This window comes from Cervus elaphus, chromosome 28 (assembly GCF_910594005.1).
Source record: "Cervus elaphus chromosome 28, mCerEla1.1, whole genome shotgun sequence".
NCBI classification, from domain to species: Eukaryota; Metazoa; Chordata; class Mammalia; order Artiodactyla; family Cervidae; genus Cervus; species Cervus elaphus.
This window is the reverse complement of record NC_057842.1, coordinates 44,802,743-44,815,133: the sequence shown is the minus strand read 5'-3', so window position 1 is coordinate 44,815,133 and position 12,391 is coordinate 44,802,743. Positions and strand designations below refer to the sequence as shown.

Below are 12,391 nucleotides of genomic sequence, written 5' to 3'. Positions count from 1 at the left end.
GGCAGGATCACTCACAATGCACTTGATTCCCTTGTAGAGAGGTCAACAGCATTCAGTGGAACTTTGATGCTGGGACTTTTTTCTTAAACCTAGGGAGACCTTCCCCAAGGTGGACAAGTGAAAGCCTAAAGACTTCAAAGTAGAATAGCATGTGTCTAAAATGGGCAAGTTCTGTTTAGAGATCTGTACTGGTAAAGCCCATTTCTGGAACCCCACTCAGAGGGGTTACTTAGATACTTCCCCACAGAATGTGTAGGGAATTTTCTTTAGGATTGTAGGAGAAAATCCCTTAACTTTTGATTCTCACATAAGATAAAAGTGAGGCTACAATAATAGCTGCCAACTCTTTGGATTCAAGAAAATAGTATTAATTACGTGAAGACAAGGCAGGCACCACCATATGCCGAAGTATATGCCTTGTCATGCCTGACACTGTGCCTGCACTGAGATTTCAGCTAATCAGATACAGTGGGGAGATCTGGGTTTAATACATCATGTCGGAAATAAATACTTAGCAACTCTGTCTCAGCCCTGAGAGCCAGGAGAGTCAGGAACCTGCATTCCGGCAGCTGTGCCTCCTGCCACGGTCTCAGCTGTCTACATGGGGCAGAGCCAAGGTCCTCAGTCTGCTTAAACCCATGTGCATCTTGAAAATCAACTGAAGGCAAGAGACATTAGGTTTTGTGCCATTAACGATCAGAACCTTCTCTCCAAGCTCAAACAGGCTTCTTACCTACGAACTAATGAGACTTGTTTGAATCATGGAACTGTGCTCAGGAGATAGCAGGTGTTACAAATATTTTTGCTAAATGAATGAACTTCTTTTAGAGGTAGAGGTGATTCTTAACTGCATTCCTTGTTCTATCTCCTGTGGCACTGAGAGGTTTCCCGAGTCCGATACTCTGACTGGGGCAGATCCAGGAGCTCAGAGACTGTGAACAGTCAGCAAAACCCCAAGTTAAATGATGGGGGACCACCAGGCAGACAGACAAACAGATTTACTCTGCATAGCTACACAAGTGGCAGCATGGAAATCAAGAGCACAAACTTTGGAGTCGGCCTGGCCATCATTAGAGGCCCCCGGCTCTGCCAGCCATGTGACTTTGACCAAATTAATCTCTAAAAGCATCCCCATCTGTAGGGTGGGGAATACAAATATCTATCCCACCGGGTTTCTGTGAGGAATAAATGGAATAACGTATGTCACATCCCTAGCACATTCCTGACCCACTGCAGGCGCTCAGGAAATGGGAGCTCTTACGGAAAACAGAACTCCCTGTAATTTGGGGCCCCACTGTCACTTCTGAATACACAGCTGTCACACTGCAGGAGACCCTGGAAGGAGAAGATATGGCATTCCACGTTCTCAACCTCTGCTGAAGACATGTTCACCATCTGGACTACACACTTTAGAAGGATGAACAAATTTCCACTCCTTAAAATAAAGTCAACAGACAGGCTTCCCTCTGCAGAAATGTTCTGGCACCAGCCACCACATTTGGCCCTGATGCTGAAACATTTGTAAAGCTGCCTCTTTCCATTGACCTGAAAGCTACGTGATGGCAAGGTGACTAGAACACCAGCGGAGGAGGGGAGCCTTGCTGGGCAGAGGAGGCAGAGTTCAATACGAATGTATCAGAACTGAGTATTCCCCTCCCTATTCAGAACAGGTGAAGGGTTTTTTCTTTTCTTACTGATCCAAGGGCAATTCAGTGAAGACAAAGTCCTTCAGCCCCGGACTGCTTCTGCAGCTTCACGAAACTCCTCCTCCTCTAGTTCCAGCCTTCATTGGCCTCCTTTAATTGTTTCCTAAGAGGTTCTTCTTGCACCCCAAAGCTTGTTTGCATGCTGAACTTTTCACCTAGTTAATTCCTCATTCTCAAATCTAGGCTAGCCATCCAGTTCCTTGGGGAAGTTTTCCCCGATGACTCCACCAAGGACCAGTCACCCTGGTTTCATAGTATTAAGGACCCCCTCATTAACAAACTTATAGTTTGTAATTTTTAAAAAGTCAATTCTATTTGAACACAATAGGAAACCACTTAGCTCAGCTCAGATCTAGCTCTACTAAGTGTAAAGCTTTCCATTTCTGGGATGTACACAGTGTATTTTTTGAAATTACATGTTTCTGCAGCCTTTGGACATCAACACCAGGCACCATCTCATTAGAGGGGGGAACTTCCTAGAAATTCAGATTCTCAGGGCCCACCGTGAGAATTCAGGTTCCAACAGACTGAGAACCTCTGGCAGATGGGGCCCCATGACCTGGTTAAATGTGAAATCTGGTGGGTCTGCCCCTTAATGGATGCTGTTGGAGTCCCACCCAGATCCCCTTTGCTGGCACACCCACTCCCTCACTGTTGAGGGCCAGCTAACCACTCACAATGGCCCTTCTGGAACACTGCCCTTGGCAGAGGGAGCCACCCTGCCAGGCCAACTACCCCTTCCCTGACGGAGACCTCAATGACCAACTGGCCCCTTTGCTTCAGCTGGTACTAATTCTACAAAACAGTTCATGTTTTAGGGCCTCACAGTGGATGGCAATGAGCCTGGACTGCAGAGACCACACTCTTGCTTCTGGCCTTCCCTGGCCCCGTTCTGCTTCTCGCGCACCTTTTCTCCTGGAAGCAGGTCCTCAATCAACTGCACAAAAACCCTAGTCTCAGACTCTGCTCCTGAGGAATCCGATCCGTGGCAATTACTTTCATAATCTCAAAAAATTTACTCTTACCAGAACATGTCTGTCCACAAATGGCCACAATTATCTCACCCAGGGCAATGTGAGAGCCAGCACCCATATCTAAAATCAGACAAACTAGTTTCAGGTCTGAACCTCTGTGTTTTATATTGCATGCGGCTCAGGGGGTGTTTAGCTTCTGAGATGGTGTGGTGCACACACAGGCAGACTCAAATCTTGGCACCGCAGTTTGTGTGGACCACTTCCTGCTTCCTCACCACAAAACGGAAACAGCAACATTGCCCAAGACACGGAGTTTTTACAAGAATTAAATGAGATGGTACACATACTTTTCAGGGCCTTAGCTTTAACAGGCTTAATTAGGGAACTTACCTCACAGGGCTTCTGAGATCCTCACCAGCTATGATCCAGGAGAAACTCTCAGCAGTGTGCCTGGCATGCGGTATACACTCAGGTAGGCCCAACATTGCCATCCAAGCAAGTGGGCGATGAATGTTCGTGTCTTTCCCATAACTGGTTTGGGGATTTTAGATTTCTTTGGAAGTTCAGTGTCCACTGCATCTCACCATTCCAATAATCAGAATAATCTGGTATGGAGTTCTTATTTCGGAGAACTGGCTTTTACAAGTAAGCCCACTGAAATTCTCTATTACCGTTATTTGCAAGACAGCAACAGCAAAGAGCTCAGCTTTTTATTGAGCCTGTCTCTAAAGAGGTTTAGTCAAAACGACCGAAGCCCCGGGTCATCATCACACTCCTCAGATTCCTCTTTGTTTTCACTTCCTTCTCCTCAGCCGGGGCAGCAGGGGTGGAGGGGTGAGACCTCCTGGCGGGCAGGCCCGCAGCCCCCACACCGCAGATGAGGCACCCAATGTTGACACTGGCCAGAGCCTCTGCAAACAAGCCTGGCCAGAAAGGCTCCCCGTTTACACGCCGCTCTAATGAGGGCACTGACCTTACCCTCAGGGACGGTCACCTCACCCACCTCACCGTTCCCGTGCAGGCTGAGGCGAACAGATGCCAGTGAGCTCAGTGGACCAGGCCATGCGGCGGACGGGGGCGGCCGCACGCCGTCTTACTCGCGGATGGACCCACCACCTTAGAGGCAGCTGAAGAACCGGACTTTTTTTTTTTCCTTCTGGTCGAAAACAAAGATACATACGGCCAGAAAGGATCTAAAGAAATTCGCCTTCAAGTCTTGTTTCAGCTTGCTTATGGAGTAAATCAGGCTCCAGTCCCCACCAGCCCTGACCTGCGCACGGCTGCCCGCACAGGTGTGCGCGCTCCGGGCCGAGAGCTCGCTCGCTCGCTCGCTCACTGTGGGAAGCGCGCTCCAGTCACAGGCCACGACGCACCCTACACCACGTGACCCCCAGGGCTAAAAAATGCTTGGTAGCTTGATATTATTTTTACTAAGAAATATTACTGTGATTTATAATTCGCCAATGAGGCAAGAGAAGAACATGCATCCTTTTGTTATCAGTTAATAACAGGTTTGCCTTGAGAAACTAAATCCCATTTAATCCAAAGTGGAAAAGAAAGAGTGAGCTGAAACTCCTCCAGTTTGGCAACAGGGCGGGTCTGGCAGCCAACCAGGGAAGGGAAGGTCAGTTGTGCCTCTACTGCATGGCTGGGAAGCGGTTTGTGTAAGAAATGCGCTAGGACTTATTTGGTGACGTCTCAGTCATTCAGCTGTGACAGACTGCACCCCGACACCCAGAGTGTGGAAGCCCGAGAAGCCGTGGTTCCCCGAGTGCCCCTGCCCTCCCCTGGGAGCGGGTGGTGAAGCCCCACGCAGACAAATAGACCCATACGTTCCCAGAGACCTCTGCCCTAAGAAAAGAAGATGTTAAGAGACCGTATTTTTATAACATTTTATGTAACTCATAAAACAGTGCTTGTATAAAAATTCACACAGTTGCTAGAGAGCATACAATTTCCAAAAAATGTCCTGGGTTTTTGTTACATTCAGTTTTCTAAGGGTGCACTCAAATCAATGGTAAAATGCAGACATTATGCAATGTTTCATTATCTTTGGTAAAACTATTCTCATTATTTTGTCTCCTCACAGTATTAACTCTGATATCCACTTTGCGCAGGGTCTGCTATCACTAGGATGTCAGAAAAACATTAAGGCTGGATCTACAAGAGACACGTATCTCTGAATGACATTAAGAGTCCCTTGGCCCAGGGACCACTTCTTTTCTTTTTTTGCCCTATAGCATGTGAGATCTTAGTTCCCTGACCAGGGATAGAAGCCGTGCCCCCCTGCAGCGGAAGCACGGAGTGGTAACCACTGGACCACCAGGGAAGTCCCACCACTTCATAGCATCTCTCTCCATGGTGAGGCAGGGTTAAGAGCTCAATGGCCTCCAATCTGAGGTCTCGAGACCCTCCTCCTCGATCAGGCAAGAAGTAAACATTTGGGGCAAAGGTGGAAAATGAAGCCATGTCTGCAGGAACCCAAGTGGCCATACTATGGTGTGGTCAGGCCAGTGACTCTTAGCATTTAAACAGTTAATCTGCTTACCACTAAGTAGATCCCATTGGTTGGTTGATGATTGCTGCTGATGTGGTACCCCCTCCCACCAAACTTAAAAAGCAAGGAAGGGTGGGGTCCAACACTGAGGGGGAGGGGCACACTAACACCCATGACACCGGGTACAATTTTATTCCCTGTCAAACCTGTGTTGTCATGGAGACACAGCCAAAGTGAACGGAAGCAGGGTTAGAACACTCAGTACATTCATGACTATCTTCGTACATTCTTTTAAAACTCACTAACAGAAAAACAAGGGACACTACCACCTATTGTGACGTGCTATTTTACTCAACATCAGAATGTGTCTGTGCTACTTCTGGATGTGAGGGAGAAAAAAATTCCCCAAACACAAACAAGTATTAACAAAAATCAAAGAATTTAGATGCGGAGGGAGTAGGGGTTTTGCCAACAGATTTTATGGAAAACATTAAATTTTGAAAAAAATTTAGATATTTTATAATTCTATTGCTTCATGTAAAAAAAAAAAAAAGCCCCTGGAGCCCACCTGTATGGCTGGAGGCTGAGGACACCACACAGACACAGGGCCTGCAGGTGGTTCCTGGTGAGTCAGTCCAGAGAGACAAGATACAGCTCACACAGAGAGCGTCCACCTCTCTTCACTGGAAGGGACTCTGAGATTTGGGGGAAGAAGCCCCATGCAGGAAAAGTATTAAAGAAACCATCAAAACACGGTTTCCAAAAACTGAACATGCTCTAGGTTATAAAGAGATATATTTAATTCCTAGAACCTGTTGACGTCTCTATTGTGGGTAGACAGGATGATTAAAAAAAAAAATTATTAAATGATTGTGCTTCTGAAGTTGCAGGGTCACATTCCACCCTCTAGAAAGCAGGGCAATTTTCACATGGCTTGGAATCCTCTTGGATACATCCTAGAGACCAGAACAAATTCCACAGCACCCTCCCACCCGCAGGACTGGTGAGGGAGAGAGCCACTGCCATCTTTGGGTGTGTGCACGCACATGCACGCAGGCATGCATTTGTGTGCTGGAGAGACTAAGGCATAGAGAAAGGCCCAGGAGAGGGGGAAGTGAGTCTCCGGCTGCTCCAGTCCTCCTCCTTTCCAGGCACAAAGAGGTTGAGCTTGTTATTCATGTCGGTCCCCTTCATCTCACTTCAGTTTTTTACTAAGAAATGTGTTTGTACACATGTATGTGGGTGGGTGAGAGAGAGTCATTAAGTCCCTGTGTGTTTCCAAACTGTAATAATTTAGGTCCGCAGTTACAACGGAAATAATCTGTAAATGACATTTAAAAGCAAATTTACCAAAGTTAGATCGGCAACTTCACACTGCTCAGAATCCTGTCATTAAAAAAAAAAAAAAAGGCTGTGAGTGCAGGCAAAGTTCCATCATACAGTCACTAAAGCTGAAGTCCTTATCTGTATGAAGAGAATTCACAGATTGTTTCTATTATTTCTGCATTTTAAGGTAGCAAAATATTAAGCCATTAGGTTATTAAATTAACATTCCACAAGGGTTTTATGACTACCCTGTGTGATTCATCAATTTATTTTCTAGCTTTCTGGTATGATGTATTGGTTTAGACTGTTCCCTTTCCCTCTTAGGCACTAGCCCCCAAAGTCAGGTAGGTAAAAGTATTGTTTTTACATTAAGGACTTTACCTGTTGGGGAGTTTCCTGGTTGGAATCCTGGAGAGCATGCCACTGGCCTGGAGCAGTGTGACCTTCCCAACCAGGGAAGAGAAAAGAGGTCTCTCATCCTGAGGCCGAGGGACCGGCCAGATGTAGGAGAGCAGGACCTTCTGGGGGCCCAAAGGGAAAGCTCTGAGTGGACCCCGGAAAGGGATACGGGAGCCCTGTTTCAGATGGCCTGTGTCCTTCCAACACCAGGTATCCTCAAGAGAGCCCATGGTTCAGGCCCGGCCCTGAGGAACAAGGGTGTGTACTGACTGCAGGAGCCGACACTGAGGTGTGGTGAAGCCACCATACAGCTCCCAGAACCTGGGTTTTATACAAATACACACACGCAAAGTAAACAGTTCTTGGTGAGCCCAATGGGGCCCATCCTTAAACAAGAAGCCAAATATCCACACACAGTTTTCCGAGGAAATGTGTTTGTCCCTCTAACCAGCATCCTTGTATAGGAAGGAAAGAGGGCAGTGGAAGGACACAGCTCAAATGAAGACATTGTGACGTGTTTCCACATCTATCTACATTCATATCACCGTCATCACCATCCAGTGTTCTCGTCTACAGGGTGAGCACAACATTCTTACTGGCGCAGCAGTGAGACAGGCCAGGCCAGGCCGTCCCCATAGCCCCTTCCTCGGCACCACAGTGGGGGGGAGAGTGCCACTGACTGTGGTCAGAAAGGACACCGAACTACTCCATCCCCTTCACTGCCATCCAAGAGGCGTCCTGACTCTTCCAGAATCCGATGTACTAATAAAAGACAAGGTCAGTAAAATCCGTCTCTATGCCACCTGAAGCCATCAGCCATCATGCATGAACATGGCACTTCTAAAAATTTCATATATCTGAAACCATCTTAAAAAAAAATTCCCAGTGACTGAAGTCATCTTACAGTACTTCATCTCAAATATTAAAAAAAAAAATTTTTTGAGTAAAATGGCCTCCACAGAGCCCAATGATTTTCTCAAAAAGGGTTTCTTTTTAATTTAAAAAAAAAAATTTTTTTTTTATAAAAATGGAAGATGTAAAATGTGGGAAGAGGAACAAGAAGGTTGTTTGATTTGCATTTCAAATAGTGAGGGGACCGGGAGGACGCTGCCGAGGAGAGGGAACCCTGACTCCTGAGGCCCCTCTGCCCTCGCAGCTCTGCTCTCCCCAGACTCTGGCTGCATCACCAGGAACACAGGACAAAAGTCGTAAGTACAAGAGACCAAATGCGAGGCTTCTTTGTCGTGGCCGTGGCCGGCTGGGCGAGCGCGTGTGCAAATGCAGCAGGCCCCGCCGCGCCGATATAAGGTGCGCGGCTGTGGACGCGGCTCGGGCTCGTGGTGGTGGGGGGGAGGGGGCGACGCTCAGTGCCCCACGCACCCCTCACTTCTCCACCTTCTTGGCTTTCTTCAGGATGTCGCATTTCTTTCTGTTGGGGCGGCGGCAGCGTTCGTCGATGCTCGGGATACATTCGTAGTGCCACACCTCCTCCATCTTCTCCACCGGGTACACGGCCTCCACGTAGTGGCGGATGAGCCGCAAGCGTGTGGGGTCCAGCTGCTTCTTGTTGCAGGCCCCGGAGTGGTTGTACTGCAGCCGCAGGTTCTCGGCGGTGAAGAGTTCTGGGAAGAGCCGGACGAGCAGCCGCGCGGCGAAGTTGCCCACGGACAGGCTCTGCTGCACGATCTCGCGCACTTCCTTGTCGGACAGCAGGTACGGCGAAGGCACCGGGAAGTCGGGCGAGGGCACCACCAGCTCGTCCAGGGGGATCTTGCAGAAGTCCTTGCTGCTCCTTTCGGGGGGCAGCGGGGGCCCCTCAAATTCCTCCCGGAACCGCTCGGGGTTGATTGCATAGCTGGCCAGGTCCCTGCACTCAGGGCCCGGCACGTGGACCTTGCGCTGCTGCTGGTAGGAGCGCCGCTGCTCCGTGTCCCGGCGCCGGCAGCGCTCGTCCAGCTTGCCCACGAACTCCAGTGTCCAGACACGGTCATTCTTGGCCCGTGGGTAGAGCAGCTGCACGTAGTGGCGGATGAGCTTGATACGGGACGGGTCCAGCTGCTTCTTGCCCAGGGAGCCGCTGCAGTTGTACTGCTTGCGCAGGTTCTCGTGGGTGAAGAGCTCCGGGAACAGGTGCACCAGCAGGCGCGAGGCAAAGTTGCCGATGGACAAGCTGCTCTCGTAGATGCTGCGCAGCTGCTCCTTGCTCAGCAGGCAGTCGGCGCCCGGCACTTCGAAGTCAGGCTGCGGGATCTCCAGCTTGTCGAAGTCGATGGGCACCAGCCAGATCTTCTTGGACCGCCGGCCGGGCCGCTCGCCCTCGAAGCTGTCTTCCACCTTGACCACGGAGATGTCATCGGGCAGGCTGCATGAGTCGTAGCAGTCATCTCGCGGGGGCTCGCCCTCGCTGCCCGCGTCCAGCCCCAGGCCCTCCAGCTCGTCGTTGATGCGCTGGGCACACTGCTGCAGCCAGGCCTCCTCCTCCTGCATGTCGGGGAAGTAGATCTCCGTGTAGTTGCGGATGATCTGCAGCCGCTGCGGGTCCAGCTCCTGCTTGCCGCCATCCCCGTAGCAGCTGTACTGCTCGCCCAGCTTCCGGTGGTCGAAGAGCTCGGGGAACAGCCGGTGCAGAAGGAAGACCGCGAATTCGCCGGGGGATGAGGCCTCGTCCAGGAACTCGGTGAGGTCCTGCGTGTCCACCACATGGTCAGAGGCGATGGTGCTGCTGCGGTCCAGGGACAGGGCCTCCTCCTGCTCCTTGCTGTCCAGGAAGTGGCCAGCGTCCACCTGAGGCTCGGCCTCGAAGAAGCCAGACACCTGGCCGCTGGGCTGGCTGTCCTCCATCTCCCGCTGGGCCCAGAAACGGCTGAAGAAGTCGTTGAGCTGGGGCAGGCACTCGGCCTGCCACACGGCCGTGTCCTTCACCGACGGGTAGTAGACCTCCACGTAGTTCCGGATGAGCTGCAGGTGCAGCGACTCCAGCTTCCGCTTGGCCGCGAAGCCGCAGGCACCACAGCCCCGGGAGAAGTCCACGTCGCTGAAGAGCTCTGGGAAAAGCTGCACCAGCAGGCGGCAGGCCAGGTCGCCGCCCGAAAGGCTCTGGTCCACGATCTGCTTGAGCTCGGCCGCCGTGAGCTGATACTCGGGTGGCGGCTGGAACTTGGCCACCATCTCAGTGGGGCTCACCTGCTTCTTGATGCGGCTCACTTCCAGGGAGAGCAGGTCCACCTTGCTATGCAGCTGCGACATGTTGGAGGAGAGTGTGTTGAGCATGTAGAACATCTTCTGGATGAGAAAGTAGATGTTGGGGTCGCTGTCCGTGGCTGCTGCAGGGCCACCAGTGTCCCGCTTCTGTGTCTCGTTCAGGAGCCGCAGTGGTGAGGGGCTGTTGCTGGGGTTCACCTTCTCCGAGAGCTCATAGGTGTTGAGCATGTCCCCTGAGGGAGGGTTCTTCTTCTCCATGATCTTGTGTGAGATGCCGTACAGAGGCTTCTTGTAGGAGGGTGTGCTCACGTCGTGGCTGGGATCCTCCTCGCCTGGCCACACGGAGCCCAAGTTCTTGCCCCGGCCTGCCGGCTCCCCGTTGCCCTGGCAGGGCGAGCTGTTCTCCCGGTTCCGCATGCCTGCTAGGAGCGCCTGGAAGACAAAAGGTACGCCAGGTGAGGGTTCTGATCTATGTCACACACAGAGGGAGCCAGGTCAACCTCAGGAGCCTATGAGAAAGTGCTTCCCTTGCCTGGGAACCATTCTGTGGGTCCAGAACACACCATTAACACAAACCTGCATCCCAGGGCCAAACTTGCTTGCTCTCCCTAATCCCTGAGAGGCTCAGGCTGGACCCTGGAGGCTTTCAATTCCTGTAGGACACCATGCCTGAACTTCCTGTCCATAGACCGAGCACAGATGCTGACGAGGCCTAGCGAGAGCCCATGAGGGATGGGAGAGAGACCCCAGGAACAGGAAGTGCTCCTGTGGCAGCCTGGCTACGGACAGGTCACCTCACTGCCCTGACTGCTCTAAGACAGGCAGGAGTCCTGCCAACGGCATCTACAGAAAGCGCAGCCTACTGCCCAGTTTGCAGACTCTAGGAGAGCAGGCTTCTCTACTCTGGACAGCTCCCAAGATGCACGGTGCTGAGCATGGATGAACTAGAATCTAGAGAGCCATAGTCAGCTGCCAGCTCTACCAATGCCTGGAGTCATGTCTTATTTCAGGCAGAAAAGGCCCAGAATTGCTCCAAGCCTAGCCAACTGCGGATTCCGTGAAGTGATGAGGCCTCCCAGGTTTCTAAGTCTCAGTCTCCTAGTTCCAGCAGCCCTTCTCAATCAGAACTGCCGAAGAGTTTTAAGCCCCAGCTCCTAAATTACCCACTGTGTGTAATGAATTAACACCTTTCCTATGCATCTAGAAAGGTACTTTTGATGCTCTCTCCAGCCTTGTTCAATAGAAGACAGTGAGAGAATTAATGATTTCAGGAATTATCTCCTCAACTTGCCCATTTGACATACTTTGCAGGTCCACTCTCAATGTACTCCCAGGGCCTGTTCCAAGATACCAAAGCTTGAGTCCAAGCTTCATACCAGAAGGCAACTGCCCTGACCATTTGGGATCCCAGAGTCCTCACTGCTTTCATTAGTGGTTTTCCCTATTGCTAGGCCCTGGATGGTTTAAGAGGTTTACTGACATATATATGGACAAATGATTTTCAACACAGGTTCAAAGGCTTCAGTAGAGAAAGGAGAATCTTTTCAACAAATGATGCTAGAAATATTGGACATACATGTGTTAAAAAAAAAAAAAAAGGAAAAAAACTTTCATTCTATATGTATCATATAAAAAATTAACTAAAAAATGGATCATGGATGTAAAAATAAAAACTAACTTAAAATTCTGGGCTTCCCTTGTAGCTCACTTGGTGAAGAATCCACCTGCAATGTGGGAGACCTGGGTTGGATCCCTGGGTTAGGAAGACCCCCTGGAGAAGGGAAAGGCTACCCATTCCAGTATTCTGGTCTGGAGAATTCCATGGACTGTATAGTTGATGGGGTCGCAAAGAGTCGGACATGACTGAGCGACTTTCACTTTTCACTTTCAAATTAAAATTCTAACACCTCTAGAAGAAAACATAAGAGCAATCCTTTATGACACTGTTTTAGGCAAATACTTCTCAGAGGTAACACACAGGCACAATACATAAGAAAACAAATTAATAAACTGGACTTCATCAAAATTTAAAACTTCTTTAAAAAAATGAAAAACAAGCCTAGACTGGAAGAAATCAGACATATCATTTATCTGATAAAGGACCTGAATCCAGATTACATAAAGAACACTCAAACTCAATGACACATAACCCAATTAAGTTTCAACAATCACTTCGGAGAAGCTATATAAATGGTAAATAAGCACAAAAAAAGATGCTCAGTGGGACTTCCATGGAGGTACAGTGGTTAAGACTCCACACTTCCACTGCACAGGGCATGGGTTGGATC

The 12,391-nt window shown here is 49.9% G+C and overlaps 1 protein-coding gene across 6 annotated transcripts in view; it reads right to left on the bottom strand.

Annotated features, from left to right (window-relative positions):
* The window catches only part of BEND3 (BEN domain containing 3), a 47,555-nt gene that overhangs the window by 10,591 nt on the left and 24,573 nt on the right, over positions 1-12,391 (bottom strand). For 4 of the 6 annotated variants that reach the window (XM_043889754.1, XM_043889755.1, XM_043889756.1 and 1 more), the window contains one exon: positions 4,559-10,535. In XM_043889754.1, the coding sequence (XP_043745689.1) occupies positions 8,286-10,535 (2,250 nt within the window). In that variant the 3' untranslated portion in view covers positions 4,559-8,285. Of the gene's footprint in view, positions 1-4,558; positions 10,536-12,391 lie in introns of those variants that run through there. The other 2 variants (XR_006338306.1, XR_006338307.1) reach the window with 2 other exon arrangements.